The 27,818-nt window shown below is 35.0% G+C and overlaps 1 protein-coding gene across 1 annotated transcript; it reads left to right on the top strand.

The window, feature by feature from the left end:
• The first annotated feature begins 193 nt into the window (after positions 1 to 193).
• Positions 194 to 27,695, top strand: LOC130053575 (uncharacterized). Its single transcript, XM_056160918.1, has 13 exons — positions 194 to 347; positions 556 to 667; positions 10,936 to 11,004; positions 11,238 to 11,314; positions 11,486 to 11,567; positions 11,849 to 11,911; positions 13,107 to 13,295; positions 13,510 to 13,647; positions 19,005 to 19,082; positions 21,495 to 21,559; positions 25,171 to 25,402; positions 27,325 to 27,435; positions 27,562 to 27,695. Exons 1-13 carry the CDS (start codon positions 342 to 344, stop codon positions 27,693 to 27,695), a joined length of 1,356 nt encoding a protein of 451 aa, XP_056016893.1. The 5' UTR covers positions 194 to 341.
• The last annotated feature ends 123 nt before the right edge of the window (positions 27,696 to 27,818 follow it).

Below are 27,818 nucleotides of genomic sequence, written 5' to 3'. Positions count from 1 at the left end.
AAAAGTATTTATTATTCATACAGCTTGAAGATGATAAAATTAAAGAAAATAATAAAGTACATGGACTTTTCTACTTAACAATTTCATTACCTATTGTACCAATTCCAACACAGGCCTTTGGGAATCTTTTGACTTTTTGTCTTTGGAGAGAGAGAGAGAGAGAGAGAGAGAGAGAGAGAGAGAGAGAGAGAGAGAGAGCTATATAGTTATTAAATTGTTTCACGTTATCCAAAGATTTTCCTTACGTATGTCATTGCTTGTTTTTGGTTTCTTATTCAGTGCATAGATATATATTTTCAGAGATATCTGAGAGTTTATCGACCAGCAGAACGTAATCGAAAATGAAGGTAATAGTTGTTATGTGAATGTTTTGAAAAAATATTGCTTTTAAAAATTCTCTTTGACTTCAAAATATTCTAACAATGAAGATGTACTCACGAATATTTATGGCCATTTCTAATGTATTTTTCTTATACTTAATTATACTCTCGTCCTTTAACAACTCATTATTTGAATATCATCAGTGAACAGTCACCGTGAATGAATGTATTTTAGGGGGAAAGTTGTCCTTGGAAAAAGCATAGGAAACGAGTCGAATCTTTACTCTGTTTTGACCTCACCAACAAAGAACGACGTAATATTGCAGACGCTGGCTATTTCTACCCAGGTATGTTTACAATATTTATCTCAATACAGAATTGACTTTGACACATATACATGTAAGCTTAATAAAGAGATTATAGTCATAACACGTACATCAAGTGAAAGATATATGTGAGATCAAGATTAACATGCCAAGGTTTTATATTCAATATCCTAAAGCATGCAGCCATTTCACTTAGTATTTGTACCCATTTTTGTCATTTGAAAGAAACTGATTTTATGGGTCATTTGTACATACACTGTATATCATATTAATCTAAGGTTCCTCGCTACAATGACACTTAAACATAGAGAAGTACTTTTTCTTTTCTTTTTTTTTTTTCTTTCTTTTTTTTTTTTTTTTTACAAATCACGACTAAGATAACAGTTTCAAAGACATTTCTGTTTAGTCTTCAGTGCCGGATAAAAGTTCCTAATTCGAGCACAAGAATCATCTCGCGAAATGTGTCCTATTTCATAATTAGGGTATTTGTGTTTGTATAAGGGAAAAGAAAGCAGGGAAGAGAGTTACATGCATCATTTTTTAGAATTTAAGAAAGGTGTTGCCTCAGCTTTTGAGCAAAATCATACAAGATACTATTACTATTTAGAAACTAGTTTAATATATATTCCTTTGATCCAAATATATCATATATTTGTTACTTAACCCTATTCATTTGATATTTTATTTCAGTTCAAATTCAGATTTGGTTTTGAAAGGAATACATTCTGTGTCGGAAGAAAACGCTTTATATATGCATATTTTTACCATTTCTAATATCTAATGTATTATCAATGTTTATATTCCTATATATGTGTTTTCAATTTATGATACAAGTAGAGACCTGGGACTATATAATCCCAATGTTGTATACATTTGTATTGATATATTTGTTTTTTAACAGAACGCTTATTCTTTTTTTAAATAGTGTAATAAGTTCTTTTGGATTTTGTTAGATTGAGGCGGAAAAATGATAAATTGCAGAATGAACAAAATAGATTCATTTATTGAATTAAACAAAATGAAACAAAAGATATTTACGTTCACTCCTTTCACTCCACACACGAAACAATTATGAATGATAAACAAATAACGCTGATATTATCTGATACTATTTTCACAACTATTTGCTAATGTCACAATTCACTACTAAAATGCATTAGACCCAGAACTATTAGATATAAACAGTTTCAAATCACTGAGTAGGACACAGTATTCACAGTAGCAGAAATTTTTGAAAAACTTCCCAGAGACTTAATTTTTACAAATATATCAGTTTTGTTTCATTAATGCGCTTCTATATTTTGAGCCATTCCATTCGTTTTATTTCACTGAATGCACACTGAAAGAAACTTGTTATGGTTTCCCGCCAAACCGTGCTAAACATGCTTTCTGAACCATGAACACTCCTCAATAGGCTGAAGCTAGCAGCCACTAACCAGCAGCCAATAAAGCCGTAGAAGCTAGCAGCCAATAAGAAAGTTCATCAAAGTACTAAAAGTACTCAGACGGAATACTAAAAAGTAGCACATAATAGTTTTTCACATTCTTTGTATCAAGTTTCATACTTAAAGGCAATTGAGTTCACTTGAAAGTTCCTGACGTTACATCGTATAGGGGGATAATGAATGCTAATAAGAAAATAATCTGTGAAGAGTCCACAAAAGGAGTATGTAGGCAAGGAAGGGGACCCTTAGGACTATCATCCCCCTTTCATTTTGGGGCTGTAGGGGCCTCCTTAGGGTAGGGCCACTTTCAGACCTCTCTAATAATTCCACATTGGGTGATGAAAGGAAAGAAAGCTGATAGACGGATAGAGAACAACGAGTTAAACATATAGAACCCTTAAAAAGGTCACATAGGCCTTAAAGTATAATTGAGCTCACCTGAAAGTTCCTAACTTTACATCATGTAGGGTAATAATGAAGGCTAATAACAACTTAATTTTTGAAGAGTCCGCTAAAAGAATATGCAGGCAAGGAAGGGGACTCCTAGGGGTATCATTTTCCGCCCTCATTTTGGGGCTGTAGGGGTACCACCTGGGGCCTCCAAATGGTGGACCACTTTTCAGACCTCTCTAGATTTACTAAAGGGTGTTTGAATAAGATAAAACAGATAAAGGACTAGACAGCAGTGAAATTAGACAAATAGAACCCTAAAAAGTGTCACATGGGCCTTTAAGGGCAATTGAACGGAATGTTCATGATTTTACATCATGTAGGGTCATAATGGAGGTTAATAACAACTTAATTTAAATGAATATACAGACAAGAAAGGATACCCCTAGAACTATCATTTTCCACCCTAAGCTGATCTGTCTGTAAACAATGATATTCTATCTCAATAACTTACAATATCAATAAAATAATTTTAAAAGATTGGCATTACTCTAGTAATTTGCCTAGCTAGCAAAGTATCACACTATTTCTGCTAAACAATCCCTTTTTCACATATAACACTTTCATCATACATGTATCTTAAATATATATTATACAAATACTACACACTCTATATACATCTTGATTTCAATCGATACTTACAGTGGTACTTTAAATACAAATCTTTGTTTGCAACATGACTGTTACCATGCTTCGTAGTTCGTTTTCCAAAACTATGGTGCCACACAAGAAAAATAATCTGAAGAATTTTGAACAATAGCATTTTACACTTGTAAATGATGAAAAATACAGATTACAATATTCTGAAACATAGACAAAAATAATTTACATAACTGCATTTATTTGAGAGTGTAAAATATGAAAGTTTGAAGATTTAAAAACTATTTCGTAAAAAGAATGCAACCATAAGCTTCAATACTCAAGTGGTCTAATGCGCATGGCTAACAATAGAAGACCACTATACCCTGGTTCAAATCGCAGGTTTGCCAAAAAAGTTTTTCTTTATTGTTCTACACATACATAGAAATAGTATAAAAATACATCTCTTACACAAGCACTATGACCCTTATTTTCTCTCTTTTTATGATAACTTCCTATCTGTGTAGAATTTAAAAAACATACTTTCAAAAGAATAATACCATGAGGGTCCGGGTTACAATAGGTCCTCAGTACCCCTTGCTTGTCGTAAGAGGCGACTAAATGGGGCGGTCCTTCGGATAAGACCGGAAAAACCGAGGTCCCGTGACGCAGCAGGTGTGGCACGATAAAGACCCCTCCCTGCTCAATGGACATAAGCGCCGAATATAGGCCTAAATTTTGCAGCCCTTCACCGGCAGTGGTGACGTATCCATATGAGTGAACTATTCTCGAGAGAGACGTAAAACAATATTCAATCAATCAATCAATTAAAAGAATTAACAAAATTACAAAACTCCTGTCCACTTGTCTCTTTCATCCCTGTTCCTTCAATACACCACTATACAAATAAAGTTGTGATAATTACCTAAAGAATTTAATTTTATTAGAAGGTTCTATGGGGGAGGGAATCACTTTTTAGCTCACCTGAGCTGAAAGCTCAAGTGAGCTTTTCTGATCACCCGCTGTCCGTCTGTCAACTTTTCACGTTTTCGACTTCTTCAAAACCACTAAGCCAATTTTAACCAACTGTGGCAAAAAAGCATCCGTGGGCAAAGGGGGTTCAGGTTCGTTCAAATGAAGGGCAACGACCTTCTCCAACGGGAAATAATCACGAAAATACAAAAATGTAGTGGGACCATTTAAAAATCTTCTCAAGAACCACTGGGCCAGGAAAGTTGAAATTTACATGAAAGCTTCCAGACATAGTGCAGAAATCATAGCCCCCGAGGGTAGGTAGGGGCTACAATATGGGATCAAGGATTTACATGCGAGTATATAGGGAAAATCTTCTAAAAAGCACTACTGGGCAAGAAAAGTGAGGGTCCCGGACCCGGACCCGGACCCTCACGAAGGCTTTCTGACATAGTGTAGATCCAAGTTTGTATACATGTAATTCATAATCCCCAGGGGTAGGTTGGGGCCACAATAGGGGAGCAAAGTCTATTCTATGTAACTATCAAAATTCAGTGGCCACGGTATGTCACAGATTTTTATGAAACTTTGTGTGTAACAATATTATGATAGATATAAAACAAAAAGGACATGCAAAGGTTTGACTTAGCAACGGTTGCCATGGAAACCGATCCTCTAACAGCAGCTGGACAAGATATGCACATGTATGTTATAGTTTGAATAATCAAAAATTAAACGCTATTGTTTATAAAAACAACAATTGTAAAAATTATTTTGAGCTAGGTTCTAGCTTTTGGAAATTTTTTGTATCTATTTAATCCTTGAAAACAATAGAAATAATTATTTTTATGATGTATAAGGGTTTGAAAAATGTAATTTTTAGAGAGGGATAAAATATATTTGCCCAGTCATTTGGTGTAAACTCACATGCTAGTAAAATGTATTGAATCTTACTTTAAAAAAGTACAGAAACACATTTGTGGAGAAACCAAAGGTAAACACATTAACCAGTAGTTTTCTCTGGTCACAAACCAAAATACACCAGAAAGAGTTATTGCCCTTTGTAACACTCTCTTGTATTGGAGATATGAACAGCCTTCATTTGTTTTCAGTATGGCAGGAGGTGGAAATTGAGTTTTTATTCAATTTGTTCTTCCGAAGTTTATCAATATCAGATGCTCTTTGTTCACTTAATTCACTACCACGATCTTTATCTTCAATTGTGCTAAAGGATTCCGGTTTATTTCATGGAATACAAATCCGTTTGATCTTTGTCATAGTCACCGGACTCTAGCATCCAATCGTCTACGTATTCGTAGAAAAAGTAAATGTTGTGGAATTTAACGCTTTATTGCATCACATCCGACTAAAAACATGACCAGGGAAAAAGAAGGCTGACAGACATATTCATAGAAAATATGAAAAAGCCCTGCCTGTTGCCGTGTTGGAACTTGTATTGACGTAAGTATTCTATTTGATTTAGAATCCAAATTCTAAAGTAAAGGCTGAATATAATGTATCAGAAAATTTGGCTTTTAGTAAAAATATGAGAACCCCAATTTATTTTATACTGCCATCCAGGCTATTCAGCTATAGTGGTATACATGTAGACTGAACATTGTAAGTAGTCCTGTCATTTACTGCATGGGTGTACAATATAGAATACTAGTTAAGTATGTCCCCAACCTAATATTCACTCAGGGAGTTTCCTATCACATTTACAGAGTTCAGGATCTGTAAAAATTTGGGAATACTTATAAAATCATGTTTCATGTGGAAATTTTCAAAAGGACAAGGCTTAATTTATGTAATCCTAAGTGATGACCCCCCCTCTATCTCTCTCTCTCTCTCTCTCTCTCTCTCTCTCTCTCTCTCTCTCTCTCTCTCTCTCTCTCTCTCTCTCTCTCTGACTTGTCAAGTTTACAATAAAAACAAACATGTGAATGCCTGTGTGCATTCTAGATAAAGATTGTTAAAATCATATATATTGGTGAGCCAGGCTACTTTCAAGTTTGTTTACCTGTGGCAACCCCCACTAATATGTGATGGTTCTAATCTACAGAAGAAATCACACAAATACTATTAGGATTTAAAGTTTTCTCATCTCTGTAATTATGAACTTTAGGACACTTGATTTGGAAAAATTAAATGATGAAAAATTGATGATTTTGAATTGGGTCCTGTCACTGGGCCCTCAAATTTTAATACATGTAGGTCCTGTCAACTGAAGTAAATCAAAAAATATTAAATGTAAATTGTAAATATTCAAATACTTTTGAATTCTTACTTTTTCATCCAATAATCACATATTTTGGCCAAAGTACATGACCACTATTTTATGTAATTAATGTGTGCTTTTCTGTGTTTCAGCTGTATGAGCATCATACTGTGCAAATCACCTAAAGATGGAGTTGACCAAGTTGCTGACTTTGAAGAGGTAAATATTCAGCATTAATACATACACATTGAATACATAATTTGAAATTCAAATTTGAATCCCAGTATTATAAATCCTAAAACAAATTAATTGATGTGGGGAATGTGGTACATTGGGTTTGGTTTCTTGGTTATAGAGCATGCATGGAAACTGAATTCTCTAGAATAATCACAGGAGACCGTCCATTTTTTATGCGACATGATGACTTGAAACGTTTTCATCACAACTTCCTAAAAAAAATTATTACTTCACTTAATTAGCATACTCAAAAAGACTAATTGTTTTGTTGTCAATGACGCACATATATATGTACACATGTGTATGAGCTCAGTATCATTTGTAAAAATGATTAATTCTAATTAGGTCAATGTTGAGAATCACTCAAGTGACCTACATGTTGCTATTTGTGTGCGTCAGTCATCATAAGACGTTAATTGAACATTAATATTTTTTCTTGATAACCACCCTTCCAATTCTTTTCAAATTTCTTTTAAACATCTTTGGGACAAGGGGAATTAACATAGATTGTAAATCTAAGGACTCTGGATTGACGGTACTTTTAAAAATGCTCTATACCAAAATTGAGAATTTTGTTTTAGAACCAGGGTTTGATTTCTTCAATTTTATGGAGAAAACTTTTTCAGATATACACTTCGTTAAATTGTAGAGTTGGGGAACAGGGGGGGGGGGGTTATAAGTGTATTTGACATTTATTTGTGTCCAAATTATGCAATTCATACTGAGGATTTCAGTAGTAGTCTGTTTTTAAAACAACAGACACCTAGAATTAAGAGCACAATGAAAGCATACATGTGATAAGAGGGGGGGGGGGGGGGTGACTTCATAATAATGCCTGAAAATTCTTAACAAGTAAATTTTAACAAAAATTTTACACTAGAGATGCCAATTCAAGATAATTAACATGCTTTGTTTATTGACATCTGGTGTACAAGTAGTGTTGTTCATTGTGAAACGATAAATAGATAATATACATGTATGCATTGGTTGTACATGTGTTTTAGGCATATCTTATTGCATGTTTTGTTGTGTTTGGTTGTCGAAAATATTGATAGAAATTAATAATGAAGAATTGCTGATATACTAAGGACATCATGATTCTGATCTAAAGAAATTGAGGACTATAGTTAATATTTACAGGGTTGTGAATGCGGGTCCAAAAGAGTCATATAGTGTATAACATGGATTTTGTAGCCCATAGAGCTATAGTGATACTTTGATTTTTTTTAAATTTGATTAATACTCAGGTAACCAATAAGGTTTGTGGACATCTTGTTAATTTATGAGTATTAACACTATTAATAGCTCTTCAATACAGCATAAACACATGTATACAAACTGTATCAAAACATAACATCCTTTAGGCCAATTCAACTTAATTAGTAAGATTATCATCCTGGGTCACCAAAAAGTATGGGGCAGACTGTGGGAAGATTTTATTTTTAAATTTTTATTTTCTGAGAAATATATTGATGACAAACGAGTTTTTGTCAACAGAAGTGCGAAGTGCATGATTTAATGCCAGATATATAAATCTATGTTATTTCACAGATGATTTTTGAGGGGCGGGTGGGTGGGCATGATAATCTATCAACTAAGTAATTAATTAAGTGGTAAAATTACTATTCTAGCATCATGAATGATCTTGTACATGTAAATTTAGTTTAATCAAATTGAATTAGGTGTGTACTGTATGAAAATGTGAAAAATAAGATGAACTTTTCAATATTTGTTCAACACATTTTGTAGAACTTGAAGAGCAGAAGATGTATTCCATGACTCTTATGTGATATAGAAGACAAAGAAGAGCTCTTGAGAATGGAAAAAAAAACTGCGAGTTTTACAGTCAATGAACACACCTCACGACACAAGTCCATCCTGATTCAGTAAACTATTCTTCTAAGGAAACACCATGACTTAATTAAGATCAAGTTTTGGTGTCAGAAGACTAATGTTACTAAAACATTGCAAAATTAACCTGCAAGTGTCTTATGTGAGCCTACTGAATAAGGATTCATTACTGAACAGTTGAAGGAAAATCACTATTATAATGATTTTTAAAAAAAGATGATTGTGTTGTTTGGATAACATTGTGATCCATGTTTGTTGAATAAACAACTTTGCAAAAATGAGTTGTTCTGTGTTAATATTATAAATTTACTAATTACTGGTATGTCAACATAGATTACAGTAACACTGAACAAACTTCAATAAATTTTAAAGTTTCATGCAGTTTCTGCAGTAGAAAATGACACCTATTGATTTTCTGGTCCAAAGGTCACCAGGTGCAATACAATACTCTGTACAATTGATGTCAGACCAGTTTCTTCAGAACCCTTTGATTGATAGTGATATTTCATACAGGGGTTGGTCACTGGTAGTATATGACCCCCATTGATTTTCAGGTCAAAAGATTAAAAATGGCAGGGGCCTCCGTGGCCGAGTGGTTGGAGCATAGCGTTCAAAATGACACGGCCTCAGTCGGCGCGGGTTCGAATCCCGCTCGCGCTGGTATTAAGTGAGAAAGTTTCCCAATTTACTTTCGGAAGGTCGGTGGTTTCTTCCCAGGTACATTGTATCTGGGTTCTCACTTTCACCAATAAACACTGGGCACCACCAGAAAACTGAAAAATTGTTGAGTGTGGCGGAAAATATCAATAAATCAATCAATTAAAAATGACTAGGTGCAATGTAGCTAGTACTCTATGCAATGGTGTCCCCCCAATATCTTGGGCCTGTTGTTCAATTATGATATTTCATATGTTGGTTGGTTATGAATAGTAGATGACCCTAATGATTTCCAGGTCAAAGGTCAACAAATACAAGGCAGTACAATGAACAATTTATTGGTATCTACCCAATATCTTGAGAAGACTTTTTATAGTTATTGATAATAGTTTACATGACAATATAGTACATGTAATATAGCTCGTTTATGGAAATGATTGCAAAATCTACTTGGTGTTTGGGGAGGGGGGGGGGTCCTACTGGATTACAGTTTACAGTTTATGTTTACATGCTTTTTTTTAATCACTCTAACTGATTTTTATTAATATGTTAAATTTCTATATGTTTATTTTTGAAATATCAATTGCTCATATTGTTCATTTTAACTGAAAATAGTGTAGGTTGTATTATTTGTCATTAGTATGAATTTTTGGCAAAATGCCCAAATCTACAGTTTTCTGCTACAATAGATCAATTGTACTACATTTCACCATTAATATGTTTATATATATTAGGAGTCTTTGATATGGACACCCTTTGATGACAGTTGATTATGCTGCATGTGTTTTCCAAATTATCTAAATTCATCAACGAAATCCAACAAAAAATCCCGTTTTGGCAAAATGCCCAAATCTACAGATGTCGTACTACAATAGATCTATTGCACTACGTTTCACCATTAATCTTTTTATATACATTAAGAGTCTTTGATATGGACATCCTTTGATGACAGTTGATTATGCTGTATGTATTTTCCAAATTATCTAAATTCATCAACAAAATCCAACAAAAAATCCCGTTTTGGCAAAATGCCCAAATCTACAGATGTCGTACTACAATAGATCTATTGCACTACGTTTCACCATTAATCTTTTTATATACATTAAGAGTCTTTGATATGGACATCCTTTGATGACAGTTGATTATGCTGTATGTATTTTCCAAATTATCTAAATTCATCAACGAAATCCAACAAAAAATCCCGTTTTGGCAAAATGTCCAAATCTACAGTTTTCATGCTACTACAGATCAATTACACTACGTTTCACCATTAATCTTTTTATATATATTAAGAGTCTTTGATATGGACATCCTTTGATGGCAGTTGATTATGCTGTATGTATTTTCCAAATTATCTAAATTCATCAATGAAATCCAACAAAAAATCACTTTTTGGCAAAGTGCCAAATTATAATACATTGGTACAGCGGTCAGTAACACACTCTTTACCATAGGTGGATATAGATATCATAAATGAGGAGGGAATTTTATGGGGAATCGAGATTTATGGAGAAAATTAGTTGTCTTTTTCAATTTTTTATATACCACAAGGACAAAACATGGGCAAAACGGGCTGAATTTTGCAGTTCAATTAGCCCTCATAGACTGCTGTCGGTTTCCATGGCAACGGATGGTAGAAATTCGGTGGTGGGGTTGAAATTATGTAAGATGGTGCAAGTAAAGTTAATACTGTGAAAATCAAAGAAATCTGTGACATTGAGTGGCCAGACCCTATCTGATTTCTTTGATTTTTACATAGAATTGATCTTAAATGCTGACAAATAGGAAAACTCTTTGAAAAAGCTATGGCCACTGATATTTTATATAATTTACAGAAGTACTTTTCATATATTTTTTCACTTTCATTTTATATTATTCAGGGGATGGAGATGTGTTGGAGTGTATATACAAGAAGGAAAACGTTCCCACAGATCGGCTTACAAGAGGATGTATGTATAGATCGGCTTACAAGAGGATGTATGTATAGATGAACTATGAGGTTTCAGATATATGTATGGTGTATCACTTACGTACATCATCTTTGCATACATTGAACTCCATATATACTTACACGTACACGTGCGAATTAGAAGCATTATCTACAATATGCAGAGCATATATGTGATTTCCTAATTAGATGTATATTTATTACAAAAATGACATACAAGCATAATTTTCATAGGGCATATCTTCGAGGATTCCCAGCACATGAAAGATTTTAAGGCAAAGCAGAAAACTGGATATGCCACAGAGGTACATGTACGTATTTTCAATTCACCTGAGCTGAAGGCTTAATTGAACTTTTCTGATCAAAATTTATCTATGCCTGTATCAACAATTTCTTCTTCAATCTTAAAATACATGTCCTATGAAATATGCATGAAATTATTAAAGTTTACGTGAAGTTTCTGATTCCGTTTTCTTATTCAGAACATTACTGAACAGGACTGCAGTGTGGGATCTAATTTTGTTAACGACGACGTCTCTACATGTGCCACACTCCAAGTTGAAGGTAAATTTACTGTGATGTTATATATCTAATAATTTCCTGAAAACTTCACAAATATATTTACAGATATAATTCTAAGCGACGGATTCAAAGAGTTGAAACATGTGTATCTCAGTTACGATCAAGTAATGATCCAAATATAAACAACAAAACTATTACAGACAATCATGAATATGGGCACCCACCTTACCTAATGTATTGTAAAACATTTGGACTTTAGGAGATCTAGACAGATACATTCTAGAAATATTTAAAAATGTATGTTCTATACTTTTTCTTCAAAGAACCGTTGGATATCAATAGTCAGGATCCTGACTGTCTGAAGACCACCGGAGCATCTCCTTGGGGTAAATAAATTTGATATACATGTAATTACCATTCGCGAACATCTGTTGGTTGGTTATGCAACCTCTAGATTAGATGTACATGAGATATTTACAGAAATTATATGTGAAAACGCAAGACATTGTACATCGAAAGGATTGTGTTTATATATACATTGTACATGTAGTTGTAATGCAAAATACAACCGGCGTATAAAAAAATTTTGTAATTGTCAATGTTTCCTAAACTTCTTTAGTAATCCATTCCAAGTCATATACATGTACTTGAAGCTATATGTAAGAATATTTTATGCATAAAAACATGTATTTAGATGTATGTAATTATGACGACACATATTGTATTCTAAATGCACTTAGAGTTACTCTCTTTACTAAATAAATGTCTTTCATATAATCCTCATTAAAATATTAGGCCTAACTGATGTTAAATACAAACTTCAGACGTATAGTGCTACAACATATTTGAGAAGCGGTGTAAATCAATTGTGGATTTCTCAAAATTTCAAAGAACTTTTAGTAAAACTTTTTTTTCAAAATCAACAGTACAACTTTTCAATATTTCACACATTCATCCGTACAGAATAATCTTTTTGGCATTACAAACAACTGGTGTTTTAAATAGATAAGGAACTTGGACATATTCATATCTTGTAATCAATCATCCAATTAATTACTTTGTTAAACATGATTCTGATTCTACATACAAGTACTCTGAAGTTGATATTAAAACGATCCTTTGTTCGATGAAGCATGCCGACGTTAATGCCTTTTGAAAAACAAATCATTACTCGGTGTTCTGCGTACGTGTGGGGCTTTAGATTGCTTTACCCATGTCATTAGAACATTGATACACGTATAGACCATTGATAAGAATTATTAATTACACAAACAAAATATGTATGACCTTGCATGTACATGTATAAATCCGACTGGTGTACAATGTTGCTAGTTTTCATCTATTTACTCTTTATATTAGGATTCTCTGTCAAGTCTTTAACAACAATCTAGCTTGATTTTTGTGAATAGCAACAAAATTATTATACAGTTTGCTGGTATATTTTACGATAAAAGTTGATTATAAAATTTATGTTTATTTTATTTTACTCATATTCTGCAATGAGATATCATATCTAGAAGCAGATCATTCTATCATCAGAATAGTAATGAAAATCTAATTTGACTGTAACATTAACTGCAGGTGATAAGGAAAATGTCGATTTTGTGTGTCATGATGGAAAGGGCTGTTTTGAGGATGAGGAAAAATACCATCAAGAAAAAATTCTAGATACATCTTTTGCGGATTCTGATGAGGCGAAAACATTAAAAAGTCAAAAGGAAGAATGGAAATTCTTGGAATCGCCGTCTGAAAGCATCCCCAGTAAACAAGGTAGGTGTCGTTCGTATGTAATGTTTGTTTTGCCACCCCATTCAGGATTTTTTTTACTCTGGTAGAAAAGTCACCAGCTTTGTATTCCTATCTTAAGATTGATGCTGATTATTTCATTAATTTCCCCCTGCATCATTATATACTTCGGCTTTATATTTTGTTGAATAAAACATTTATGTTCTAATGTTGTACTTATTACTTCATACCTCAACAGGTGTTCTCACTGGTAGGCACATGGAGATTGAAGTTAAGAAATGCGGTGGGAAAATGCAAGGAAAATGTGGCAACGAGATGGCGAATTCGTCGAAATGGGAAAACAAAAGTAATTTCAGGGGAAAACACAGGAATAAAGGTGACGTAGCGTTCATTGATGCATGTATATAAACCTTTATCAGATTAATACAATGTAATAATTTATATTTAATATTAAATAATTAAACAATATTCTAAAAATTGTTAAAAGTTGTAATGAGTTGCTGCACCCGTTTAAGACCCTGCATCTTTTGTGGCAATCATTTGCATTAAGGTATTCAATGTATAATGACCATATTTCATATCTAATAAATGGATGGTGGAATTTTTGTAATCATGATATCATTTTGAAGGGTTCATCAAATAAAAATAATCCACCATAGGAATTTTCAAAATTTTGTTTACTGCTTGATTTATTTCACCTAGAATTTAACATTGAAGTATATGGGAAAAGCATGTTTTCTTACAATATTTTAAAAAGAAATTATATTTTCATACAAATCTCTTGGTAGAAAGTTACAAACACTTTCTCTTAGTGAAAATATGAAATAAAATTAATCATTGACCACACACATTTTTAGAAAATTAGATTTTTCTTATTTTTACAAAGGGCAGACAACTCTTTCAAAAAGTCTTAACTGCAAAAAGGTCAGCTTCTAATCATTTACCATTCATGTGAATTTCATCTGCTTCACTTTCGTCATTATTTCACAATAAACATTTATGTTGATCTAAATCCTTCAAAATTGTTCATTATCCTTTCATTATACATGGAATACCTTAATTCAATTTACATGTCATGTTGACGTTCATACACATATTTTACACTAGTTTAGTTAAGAAATTTATAGATGTCCTATGGCTTTCAAGTTTCCATCCTATCAGATCATCTTATTGATTGATTGTTTATTGATTAACGTTCGTCTGGAGGATTTTTCACACATATGAAGACGTCACCATTGCTGGTGATGGGCTTCAAAATTTAGGCCTATGTTCGGCGTCAAGCTCCGGTCAGCTCAGTATATTCCGTTACGCTACAACTCCAATATCATAGGGGAAAGTAGTCCCGGAGAATTTGACGCTGTACGGAGTTTGGTTCGGCGTTTACGGCCTTTGAGCAGGGAGGGATATTTATCGTGTCACACCTACTTTGACACGTGGCCTCGGTTTGTGTGGTCTCATCCGATGGACACCTCATTTCGTCGCCTCTTACGACAATCAAGGGTAGTGAGGACTTATTCTATACCCCACGGGATCATCTGAACTAAAAGGAATTTTTAAACCAATCTTAGCATATTGAATCAGTGAGTAAGAAAAATCAGGACTGAAGGAAAAAACGACGTTTTTCTGCAAAATATGGTTACCAGAACTCCTCTTACATTCTACACAATAACCAAATATTCTTTTGGAAGATGATTGGTGATGTTCTGTAGATGTGAAAGAAGTTTCGAAATTTTCATTTTCACCCACATTGCCAAACAGGAGTTGAAAAACAAAGTTTTTCTACAAAAACCTGGTTCCCAGAACTCCTCTTACATTTTACAGTGTACCTAGTAGCCAAAGCATCTTTTGGAAGATGATTGGTGGTGCCCCGAAGATGTGCAATAAGGTTTCAAAAATCTCATTTTCACCCTAGGGCCCAAAGGGGGGGGGGTTCGAAAAATTGCGGGGTTTCTTTTGAAAATAAAAACAACTAAAAATCTGGTTCCCAGAACTCCTCTTACATTCTACACAGTAGCCAAATCTTTTGGAAAGATGTAGATGTGTTTTTGGAAATATCATATTTATCCTGGGGACCAAATGAAGGGGAAAAACGATGGGTTTTTTCAACAAAAAGGAAGATTGATTATTTATGGTGTCCTATAGATGTGCAATTGGGTTTCAGAATTTTCATCTTCACCCTGGGGGTCAATTGGGGGTTGAAATACGTTTTTCTATAGAACAACCTGCTTCCCATAACTCTTCTAACATTCTTATATTTTATGCAGTAGCCAAATCATCTTTTGGAAGATTGGTGGTGTCCTTTAGATGTGAAAGAAGTTTTCGGAATTTTCTTTTTCATGTTTAGGGGCAAATGGGGTGCAAAAAAACTGGTGTTCGGTGTTTTGTATCATGTTTAACAAGAACATGGAATAAGGGTTGAAATCTCAACCATTTTAAAGATATTTGATTAATAACAAATGGAGGGGGTCAGGATGACCACAGGACACTTGCCCATCAGAATGCTCAACGTATCTGGACACATATGATTGATTGTATCTTGCTTAACGTCTCGCTCGAGAATTTTTCACTCATATAGAGACGTCACCAAGACCGGTGAAGGGCTTCAAATTTAGGCATATGCTCGGCGCTTACAGCCATTGAGCAGTGAGGGTGCCACACCTACTGTGACATGGGTACTCCGTTTTTAAGGTCATCTCCGAAGACCCGTGACGTCACATTCACACCTGAGCGTTTGGCGATGGAACTGTCACTACCTGTTTTGACGAATTAGGTATGTCGCGGCAGGGATTCGAACCCCGGCCTTCCGCATGTAGGGCGAACGCTCTAACCTCTTGGCCACCGCGGCGGTTTGACACACATGTATGCAGCAAGAATATATATGGTATAAAGTATATTTAAAGGCAAACATTTGTACACAGGTCTTGTGACAGCATCTAGGTATAACTAGGTATAAAGATCTGGAAAATGATTAACATTTTAACGTTTGTGACATTTAAAATTCAAATCACTATTTTTGCCTCGCCCTGACATCACAGTTTGAAATCATTTATATATACACTACATAACGATGTTTGCACATAGTTTGACAAGTTGTACCTTTCTGTATGTTTTAGATCATTTGTAGAAGTTTCTAATAAATTCCTATGTTAATTTTCCATGTAATGGTCCGCCTCAGGCCCGCCAAACTTGGTTTTAACAAACTTTAAGTACACATTGTTTATGGATGTTTAAATGATACAAAATCTATTTCAATTTCACAAATGGTTAAATGGTCTTAAAGTTATTGGGAGGGAAATTTTTTACAACTTTTAAAAGAGTGTCCCTATACTTTAAATGTTCAACCCTTCCTTTTGGCCTATGCTGGGGAGGATTATAATTTTAGATTTAAATACAACACTACATCATCATTAATTGAACAGTCGCCAAGTCGACTCAGCAATTGGTAACCTTCTTAGTATTTGAGTCGCCTGATCCTCTGTGTAATCATACTACATTTTTTCTACAATTGAACATTCCAGTAGGCACCATCAATTTGCCTTTTCCCACTATTCCTTTTACTTAAGGAATGTAACAACAACACTCTGAATTCATTTTCACATTTATTTAACTCTATTACGCCAAGTATTACAATCAACTTGCAAGCACTACAATCACTAAAGAGTTTTAGGACAATTGAGATAATTGGCCGCATTATCCACCAAATCTGTACAAAGTCTGGGGTTACAACCGAAATACCAACACCCAAGGTGCATAACGGGCATGACGGAGGCCTTGTGTTGAACACAAATGCCCGGAAAGTCCCAATGCTTGACAAACCAACATGTGGACGGGAATGGCCCGGGCCATATCTGTTTACCCTGTTTCCGAGAGATTGCTCCCTGGTTAAATAGTACTTACTGACACCGAGTACTCCAGACTGTGAGCCTTCCCTCCTTTTAAAAGAGGTGAAGGGGGCACCAAGTATGGCTTAAACTTGTAGAACCCCAACCATACATTACATGAGGGGTGACACTTTCCCCACTAAACAACACATGCCCCCTGTCTTAGTTGACAGATGGGAAAAACACAGGCCAGAAATGTCCCGAAACCCCCCTTTAAGTCCCCCCAGACCCGCCATAAACATTGATATGATGTTCCTCCATCTACCTAACAAGTAAATTTTCTACCCCAGAATGCAATCTTATCGTTAACAATTTTAACCTGCCCATTTTTGGGTGGAATGTAGAAGGACGAATGCTCAAATAATTGCTGATAGCCCGAACTGGGCACAATACCGTCTCCAACTCTTTAGGAATGATAAGTGTAGTTTTTTTAGCTGTTTGATCTGTCTTAGAATGCGGGATAGTTACTTTGATATGTGATTGTTTGTGTACCATAACGTTTTGAAATTGTAGGAATGAGAGTTCATGATTTTGTTTGTAATAGTGAATTCCCCTACCCTAAGTAAACCAAAATAAGCAAGTGAAAAGGCGGAAGTGAATAATTTGGCTTCATATGGTGAGGAGCATATTGAGGGGAGAGATTGGATTAACTCCCTCAGCAGAGGACGGGTGATTGGGCAGCGGGTATCCACTACATTTGCTCAAAGTTATTGCAGGGGACACTTGCGTTAGTGATATGCAGTAACCATAACTCGCTATTGATTTGCCCCCATGATGAATGCGGATCGGAAGCCTTTCTGAGTCTATATTGCTCGTCATACCTAAACCAACCAGCAGATCTTGATGCGGCGAGACGAATGCCGCGCATGTACTTTAAGAGCTCTTGTGCCCTAGTCCTATACTTTTCAAGTAAAATGCTAGAGAAAATAATAAAAGCGGATGTCCACTTTTCTATTGACAGATATGTGTTGGATTTTGTTTTAATTAGGCACATTTTACCATCCCTAATTTGTAATTCCCCCTTCGAGTCCATCTCATTAGCTAGTTCACGAGCAGATTTAAGGAGTAATGCCAAATCGATAAATTTTCCCTCCCATATTTTCTGTTTTAGTTTGAGGGGAATGTGACCACTTAATGGGTCAAAGGTTGTAGGGGTTTGAATAGGCTGGTATTCATTTACATCAAAAGGGGCAAAATCAAATTGAGGCATTGTTTCATCAATAATTGGCAAGTTTAAGACCGACTCACCCTCATTTTGACTTGTGGATTGCCTTTGATCCCGTTGTAAATCCATTGTACATTCTTGACTAGGCTGTGCAGCCACATTGATGATGGCTGAGGGCGTTGTTGTTTCAGCTGCAGATGTTGAATGTTTAACCCCACTGGTTCTGGCTCTTCCCCTGCCCCTGGCAGGTGAGGCTTGTTGTGACTCAATTTGCCTTCTAGTTAGTGTCCTTTTCGTTGATCTAACAGGTGGCATTTTGCAGATGTTGTTGGATTTTTAGATGTTTTCAGATTCACTTTGGAAGACAATGTATCTCTCTTGGCGGGAAAATTTTAAGAGGAAGTAGAGGAATTTGTCAATTTGTACCACTATCTACTTCCTGTGAAAGAACTTAGACAAGTTGTACTTCTCATTCCCTAGTTTTCTTAGGGGTGCTCCGTCAATTAAGTGTGATTATTTGTATATTTATAAAATAATCTATATTATTTTTTAATCATCTCCCCTTGAAAGAAAAAAAATCATACCCAAGTTTCCTTCAAACTGGTCCTGTGTTTCTATAGAAGAAATCGAAATGTGAAACATCAAGAATGACCACAAACAAAACAAAACTTGACAAATCTATTACAGGAATCAAAGATTTCTGTCGTGATGTCTTCTGCAAGATAAATCTGATAGATCTCATCAGCATTGGATGTTGCATTAGAGGTAAAGGTTTATCACTTTTTTGTTGTTGTTTTTATACGCCCGACATTATTATGTTCTGGCGCTGCCCGTGCGTCTGTCTGTCTGTCCGTCGGTTCGAGGTCATGTTTTCCGAATTTATTATGCCCCCTTCAAAGAAAAGGGACATATTGCTTTGCACCTGTCGGTGGGTATGTCGATCTGTCGGTCGGTAGACCACATGTTGTCCGCTCAATATCTTGAGAACCGTCTACTTGATCGTAATATATTTCATATGTGGGTTGGTTATTGGTATGAGTTGGAGAAGACCCCTATTGTTTTTCAGGTCCAAAGGTCAAGGGTCAATCTACTGTGGACTTAGAAAGACACTGTCCGCTCAATATCTTAAGAACCCTTTCTTTGACAATTATTAAACTCGGTGCATCCCAAGGAGTAAATTATCCCTATATATTTTGAGGTCACATGGACAAAGGTCAAGGGTCAAACTGGATATGGGAATAGACTGACCACTCAATATTTAGAAAACCCTTTGCTTGACAGATATCAAACTTGGTACACTGGTACAGCTTTAGAAGAAGATGACCCTCTTGATTTTGAGGTCACATAGTTAAAGGTGAAGGGTCAAACTGGACATAGAAAGATACTGTCCGCTCAGTATTTTGAAAACCCTTTGCTTTACAGATATCAAACTTGGTACACTCGTATATCTTCGGGGGAATATGACCCCTGTTGATTTTGAGGTCACATGGTCAAGGGTCAAGCTGGACATAGGAATATATAGCTGCAGAACTGTAGCTCTCCGAAAAAATTATGTTGACAGACCGGAGAAAATCTCCGGTTGGTCAACATAATTTTTTTTCGGAGAGCTACAGTTCTGCAGCTAAGGAATATACTGTTTGCTCAATATCTTAAGAACTCTTTGCTTGACAGACAAAAAACTTGGTACAGTTACATATTCAGGAGAAGATGACCCTATTGATTTTGCGGTCACATAGTCAATGGTCAAGGGTTAAACTGGACATAGTATTATATTGTCTCCTATATCTTAACAATTACATGTATTTCTTGATTGACACCAAACTTGGTAAACTGGTACAGCATGAGGAGTAGATGACTCCTATATATTTTTAGGTCACATGGTCAATCCACTCCTAACATAGGAAGATATTGTTTGCTCAATATTTTAATTGGTGATACTTCTATCAATTAAATGATGCATGTGTATAGCCCTTTTCAATTTTGACCATGGGGGCATATTTGTTTTACAAACAACTCTTGTTTCCGTAACAGATGCATGCATGACTTTGAAATTTGGTCACAATTTCTCCCTCAAGAAGTGTAAGAGTGAGTTTGCATTTCAGCTGAATTGGTCCGTCCTTGACCTACTTTAGGGCTATAAGTAGGTCAAAGAGTTTTCCGGATTTTTTTCCGTTACATATACAGATATTGCCCTGAAATTTACACATAAGCTTTCTCTAAGAAGAATACAAGTTCAGATGCATTTCAGCTGGATTGGTCCGTCCGTGTATGACCTACATTAGGATTAAAAGTAGGTCAAACAGTTTCCCTGGCTTTTTTTTTTCATTATGGGTACAGATATTGCCCTGAACAGTCTTCCTCTTGGAAGAATACAAATTCAGTTTGCATTTCGGCTGGATTGGCCTATCCTTTACCTACTTTTGGGCTTTCTCTTAGAGGAATACACGTGCAGTTTGTATTTCAGCTGGATTGGTCCATCCTTGACTACATTTGAGCTAAAAATGGGTCAAACAGTTTTTCGGGCTTTTTTCATTACGGATACAGATATTGCCTTGATATTTAGTTAAAAGCTTCCTCTCGGAGGAATACAAGTGCAGTTAGCATTTCAGCTGAATTGGTACACTATCATTTACTTTAGGGGTAGAAGTAAGTCAAACAGTTTTCCAGATTTTTTTATTTTTTTTTGGTATGGTCACAGGTATTGCTCTGAAATTTTGTCACAACCTCCTCAGAGAAATACATAATCAGTTTACATTTCAAACATTTCAACTTAATTAGTGCATTATGACCCACTTTAAGGCTTTTCTATTCAGAATGTGTGTTGTATCAATTCAGAGTGCACAATATGCTTCCAGCTTGAATTTCACTGTCTGATGGGCGTATATTGTACCGTTTGCGGTACTCTTGTTTTATATACAAGTGGCTATGTTTTAATATATGTGGGGGAAAACTAAATGTTTGGTGATTGTAACTGAAATTCAAAAAGTACCATTTCAATCATCAATGTGAATGGACTCGCGTCATAACAATAAGAGTATGCCTTTCTCTGCAGAACATGAATACATATACCTACAATGTAGAATAGACTGAGAATATTTGTCAAAGATCAGCAGTGTTTATATTGTAGATGTACAGAACATCGTGTTTTACATGTTTTGTATGGTTTTCTGCTCACAGATGTTTCCACTGGGATTAAACCTAATGCAACGACGTTTGCCATTTTTCTCCTATTAGCAGTACAGGTAAATATTTTCAAAACAATGACTGATAAGTAGTTGTTTGTGAACATTAATTGACTTTGAGGACTCTATCACACCAATGAACATTACAACATAGTATACGACGAATTCAGACAACGAGGTTTGTGCCTAACGAATAATCACTATTCGTGTTGACTTTTAAGACGCTTCTTTCGCGAAATCAAAAGTTTCGCGTTTGTTCATCACTAATTTATATCGATTTAAAATCAAGTCCCTTTGTGAATATTACTTGAGGCCTTAGATTACGCCGAACGACTATTGACACCAAATTCAATTCTCGCGCAATATGAAATTTTACAGCACTTGCCATCATTGTGTGATTTGATATTACGGGAAATCGGAATTAAAAATGTTTGGAACTCATCAGATAAAGAAGTAACGAAAATTATGCTTCACTCTAGTAATTCTTGTATACAAATTAATGATGGCTAAATACGATTCATCATCTGATACAAAACTATCTGCCAGATTTGAAGATTATTTTTCAGAATGTTGAAAACGAATATCCTAGTACCAAAAACTTATTTCTATTATTGCCTACTTATGTTTGGTAGCGGAAGGCGACTCAAAAATAATTCACAGCACGGTGTATTTCCTCCACTGTATGTGGATATGTACTTAGAGTGTTGTCGCTAATGACAACCGACCGCTATGCAATGACAACGTAAATATAACAATTTGTCCACCAATCTCCAGGCACGTTGCAACTGGGGGGTACCCTCTCCCCCCTTCGATTCACATGGGGCGAAAATTACTTTTTATTATCTCATACAAAGCTCGTCATTTTTGCATGCATCAATTTATTAGCTGGTCACTTTTTATAGCAGTGATGAATTGTAGTGTAAGTGCAGTTGAATTAAATTCATGCACTGAGTATTCCCTTCCAAAAACAACGCTTATTGTCGGAACTCGTTATAACTGATACATTTAGTGTACTTATTTACTGAAAAGTTGTCCAACTTAACGCAGGAAACCAGATGTCGTTGGACAGACTACATATTAAAATCTCAACGGAATGGGAGACAAAGTAATAGTTAAGATATCCCATAATATGAATTCTAAAATCGTTAATTCTACTATTTATTCTCTAAGTATTCAAGGATTTGTGCTTTACTATGCAGGGATGTTAGATATAATAACCTTTTGACCAAATCCTCAAACCATATACATGTATGTTACGATATCAGTTATCGTATTTTATTTTATATCATTATGTACAAATGTACTAGTGATTAATCAATAAACAAGAAGACCCACAGGCCTTATTGGTCACCTGAGTACTAGCGAAAAAGTATCACTACTCCCAAGGGCTACGAAATCTAGAAAAAAAATTCCTGTTCTGAATATCTAAGCTAAATTCTAATGTTCAGCAACAGTATAAAACAAGATGTGTTCTTAAAACTTCACTGTCCTCAAAAGTGCATACACTGATGAAAGGATATACATAATATAATTAGTGTATTAACATTAAAAGACATGATTAATTTGGACCCATCCTACAGTCAAAGCCATTTTTTGTGAAATTCACCATTTTTGTGCATCCTTTTCTGCTATTTCTACATATAAGTGTGCATCTAAATTTTATATAGTATCAGCAAACTTACATATAAATACTATAGACTAAGTTTGGCCCCACCCCGGGGTCAGAACCCTACCCGGGGAATCATGAAATTTCAATTTTGGTAGAGGACTTCCTGCTCTACATCACTATGTATTTAGTTTTTCTTAACACGTGTGCGGTTCTTGAGAAGAATATTTTGAAAATTGGTCAATTTTGGGCAGTTTCCCCCCGCCGATAGGGCCCCAGGGGTGCAGGAGTCCTAAAATTTACAATTTAAGTCTCCCTTGTCCCGAAGATGCTTCATACTAAATTTGAACAGAATAGAACTGGTAGTTATCAAAAAGTTAAAAATGTTCAATTGTTAACGCAAGATGCACGACAACGGACGACAACCAATTCCATTCTATTGCAATAGGTCACAAGAGCTTACCTAAAATTGTAGATTATATGGACGACCTAGGAAAATATAAAGCACTGAAATAGTGGTAATATATGACCATAGTGCTATTTTGGAAAATAATTGAAAGTAAAGGGCATTTAAAAAAATATACCAATATTTCCTTTGCCTGTATTTTCATTTAAGAAATAAATGTCTATAATAGGGTAAGAAAATGTAAAAGAAAAATTACACCATACATGGACAGAAATTGCCCATTCTTATATTGTATTCATAAGCTCCATAATGAAAAATAAATAAAAAATAATAAAATTACGAGAAGAGCAAAGATGGACCCCTCAAAACACCAGAGGTGAGATCAGATGTCTAGGAGGAGTAAGCATGCCCTGTTGACCAGTCACATTGCTATTATGATCAGGTAAACAAAGGAATAAATAGCCAAAATCAGTTAAATAATTGGTGTGAATGCTTCATCCAAATTTATTACAGACAACACATTGGTGAATTTGAATATCACAAAATGAAACATTTTAAAAATCTACACAACATTTGAAAAAAAATTACATGGTACTCATGAGTTAATTGCTAGCAAAATTGAAACAGGAAAAATTCGCCACATATTTTGCAACATGTGCTCTAGATGACATAGACATGCATATAGACAGTGGGAATGGTGCTGATAACCTGCACATCAATGTCTGGAAATGTCCCAGATCACTTCAAATCCCTAGAGTACATGCATCTTGGCAGGAGATGACTTCAAATGTACTTAGAATGTAATGACAATGTATTATCCAAGTTTCTCATTGGGTTTCATAGCCTTTCATTTCTTTCCCTCGCCCATTCTTGCTTAAAACAGTAACAATGTCCCTTGTTACACGTTACTTAAAAGTAATTTATTGGTGTATGTTAGAAAGTACACAGGCAAATGCGCCTCACGTGAATTTCAGATGAAGTGCAGAAAACGTAAAATTCACGTAAACATTTCATATGAATTTCACATAAAAAGCTATTCACGTTAAATCTTTTTACACCAATTTCACTTGAAAAGAGATTCACGTGAAATTCATGCTAAAAGATTCATGTAAATTCCATGTGATAAATGTTTTACGGAAGATTCATGAAAAAAAAATAATATCAAAGTAGAATATGAATAAAAACATTAGTCTATTTATGTTTACCTAATTATAAACAGATGTTTTTCAGGGCGGATCCAGAAAATTTTCAAAGGGGTGAATTGTGACCCAAATTCGTACTTTTTCCTCCCCGGCCCTAAATGACAAATAAAAAAATCATATCTATTAAAAGTGCTTAACCAAAAAGGGGTTTGTGTTGCAACCCCCGTAACCCCCTTTGAATCAGCCATCGGTTTCTGTACCGAGTGACTAAAATGTTGACAATTACCATACATAAACATTTTACTTTGTATTGCAATTTTTCAAACATAAAGATCATGTATTTTCTGTAACTTGTCATTTGTATGAAACCAATCTATACATCTTCATGGATTGGCAAAAGTGTCATCACAGCATGAAGAAAGGGAATACTATACTATCTTTGCATTTTTCATTTACACACAAAGATATGTGAGTGATCCTTTCTTGGTATTATAGATCATGATAGAGTATATTTCAGATTACAGATGCTAATTCAAATGATGTCTGCTTGATCAAACAAAAGCAAAGCATAGATGTTGTGAAATCATGTCCAACAACTGTAGAAGAATGGAATAAAAGAGCTAAAGAAAAAAGATGCGACGTGGTATCATCATTTTGTTCCAATGATTCAAAAGTGGAGTATCACTGTGTTTTGAATCCTCAACAAGATGGTTTGATGGAAGTGTGTGCAGATATATGGTACAGTGCCGGTATGTTTCTACATTACTTGTGTTCATTAGTTGTCCTGGTTTAGCTGGTACTCTTGAAATCTAATTATAATGTCCTCCTCATGTTTTTGATATTTTTCATATTGTTGTATTCACATCAAACGTTATATTTGAGGTTTTCATATTTAAAACTGACACTACAAAGTCCACTTTGTTGAGACCCGTGTTTCCATATGCCCCAATTCCTCACAGAAGAGCCTCAAACTTGCATCTGTACCTAATTTTGACAGATATGACGCTTCAACAGCCTTGGGATTGATCGACCCCCTAACCTAGGCAACCACCTCACTCATACAGACTTTATCATAAATAATACACACATTTTGAAGAAGGTAGAAGTTGAGAACACAATGAAAATAGTTACAATGAAAAGGTGAAGATAACGAGTAGTAATCAAACTTATAACTCCCACAAAGAATACACAATTACGAGTAGGGCAAACATAGACCCCTGGACATACCAGAGGTGCTATCAGGTGCCTAGGAAGAGTAAGCATTCCCCGTCGATCGGTCACACCCACCGTGAGTCATATATATTGATCAGGTAAACGAAGTAATCCGTAGTCAAAATCAGTGTGCAAAGAAAGCCTCAATTGGTATGAAACATGTCAGACAGCATTTTACCCAATGACAGGTTGTATTGGTAAATTAAATTGTTACATGTATAACGACCATAACATTTGCAAAATGCCGACTTAGATTTAAACGAGACTGTTGAACCCCTGTAAAATCAACTTATTTGTCAGTAGCTTGTCTCGATTTAAAATCTTACCAATCACAGAACAAGCTCTTGCGTATTGAAACAGTTGAACGACATAAACACCACATGCTTACTCCTCCTAGGCACCTGATCCCACCTCTGGTGTGTCCAGGGGTCCGTATTTGCCCAACTATCTATTTTGTATTGCTTATAGGAGTTATGATCTTCACCTTGCATGTAGGTTATGATGGAATGGGTATTGCTACATAAATATGGGAATTTAACGATGGAGAAGCTGAAGTCATAAAGTTGAGTTTTTAGTTTGCCGTTAATGTAGACAATCACACTTAACATTCTCGAAATATTTCCACTCCGTCGAAAAGTTAATAGTATCGTAGCCCTATCCCTTGACATAACCTTTATCAAAGCAAACATTGATGAATAGCACATTTTCCAATCAATTTCACAAATTATCTTATTCTAGAATATTTGATCCATTATATCTAAATATGATTCCAAAGACTCTCTTTATGTGGCCTTTCCTTCAACATCGAAGAAAGGTTTCACTGAATGATGGGTGATAAACAATCGTTTGAGGCAGATATACTCACTATATTAAGATAAAAGGAAAGTTGCGAAAATTATGTTGAATTATTCATATACCAGCAGTATAGTTGAAATGGTCTTCAAAAACAAAAGAGAGAAAAAAAGGTGTATATGATATATTTGAATTCAAAGGTAAATATTAATGTCACAACTCTTTTGAATGAGCAAGATGATGCTGAGGTAAAGTTTGAGCCACCAACCTTTCTCCTCTTATGTCTTCTGAGTCGTCACGATAAACTTTTTTTATTCGTTCTTCATATTTTGGATAATTCTAATATACATTTGTCTGAAATTGTACTTTATTCTCTTCGTAGATTATAATAATCATAATCTTGCATATAAAAAGGTGTTGCTTTAAATTGCGTTCAGAATCTATTTTTAAAGAAACAAAGGATATATATGAAAATTATCAGATCGATACAAATAGCACATGACAACAACGAAGTTTAACATTTGTAATTAAAGAGCAGGCAATTGAAAAATGCGTAAGGTGAGTATGATATACACTGTACTGATGCATATTATAACAAGGTGAGTATGTGATACATATTATAACACTTTTCGACCATTTTATTGAGTTGTATTGCATTGTGTTTTAGGCTTCTGCATAGAATGGAATGAAAATGGACTACAGGACAACTATGATTTGGATTGTAAAAACTACACCACACCATGTCCCGGGTTTTATGTTTCAAACACGACGTACAAATGTAAGCAATGGCACTTCTGATTATAAATGTAAAAAAAAAAATACATATTTAGATAAAACTTCTTTAATCCATACATGCTGGCAGATTCACACACAGAGTACATAAACTAATGTCTATATCTTTCAGATCAAGAGTGTTATGGGATTTATGCAACCACTCCAAATAATACAGGTGACGGTGGGTCATCCAGTGTACAACTGATCATAGGCACTACGTACGTCTGGTTTAATTTTGCTCTAAACAACTGTGATTATTCTTAGATTATTAGGGTCCTCCCCTTTGGGCAGATCTCTCTCTCTCTCTCTCTCTCTCTCTCTCTCTCTCTCTCTCTCTCTCTCTCTCTCTCTCTCTGCGTGTGTGTGTATTTTTTCAAACTGTGGGCT

Source organism: Ostrea edulis, chromosome 3 (assembly GCF_947568905.1).
Source record: "Ostrea edulis chromosome 3, xbOstEdul1.1, whole genome shotgun sequence".
NCBI lineage: Eukaryota > Metazoa > Mollusca > Bivalvia > Ostreida > Ostreidae > Ostrea > Ostrea edulis.
Note: the sequence above shows the minus strand (reverse complement) of the source record. Positions and strands in the feature narration are given on the sequence as shown.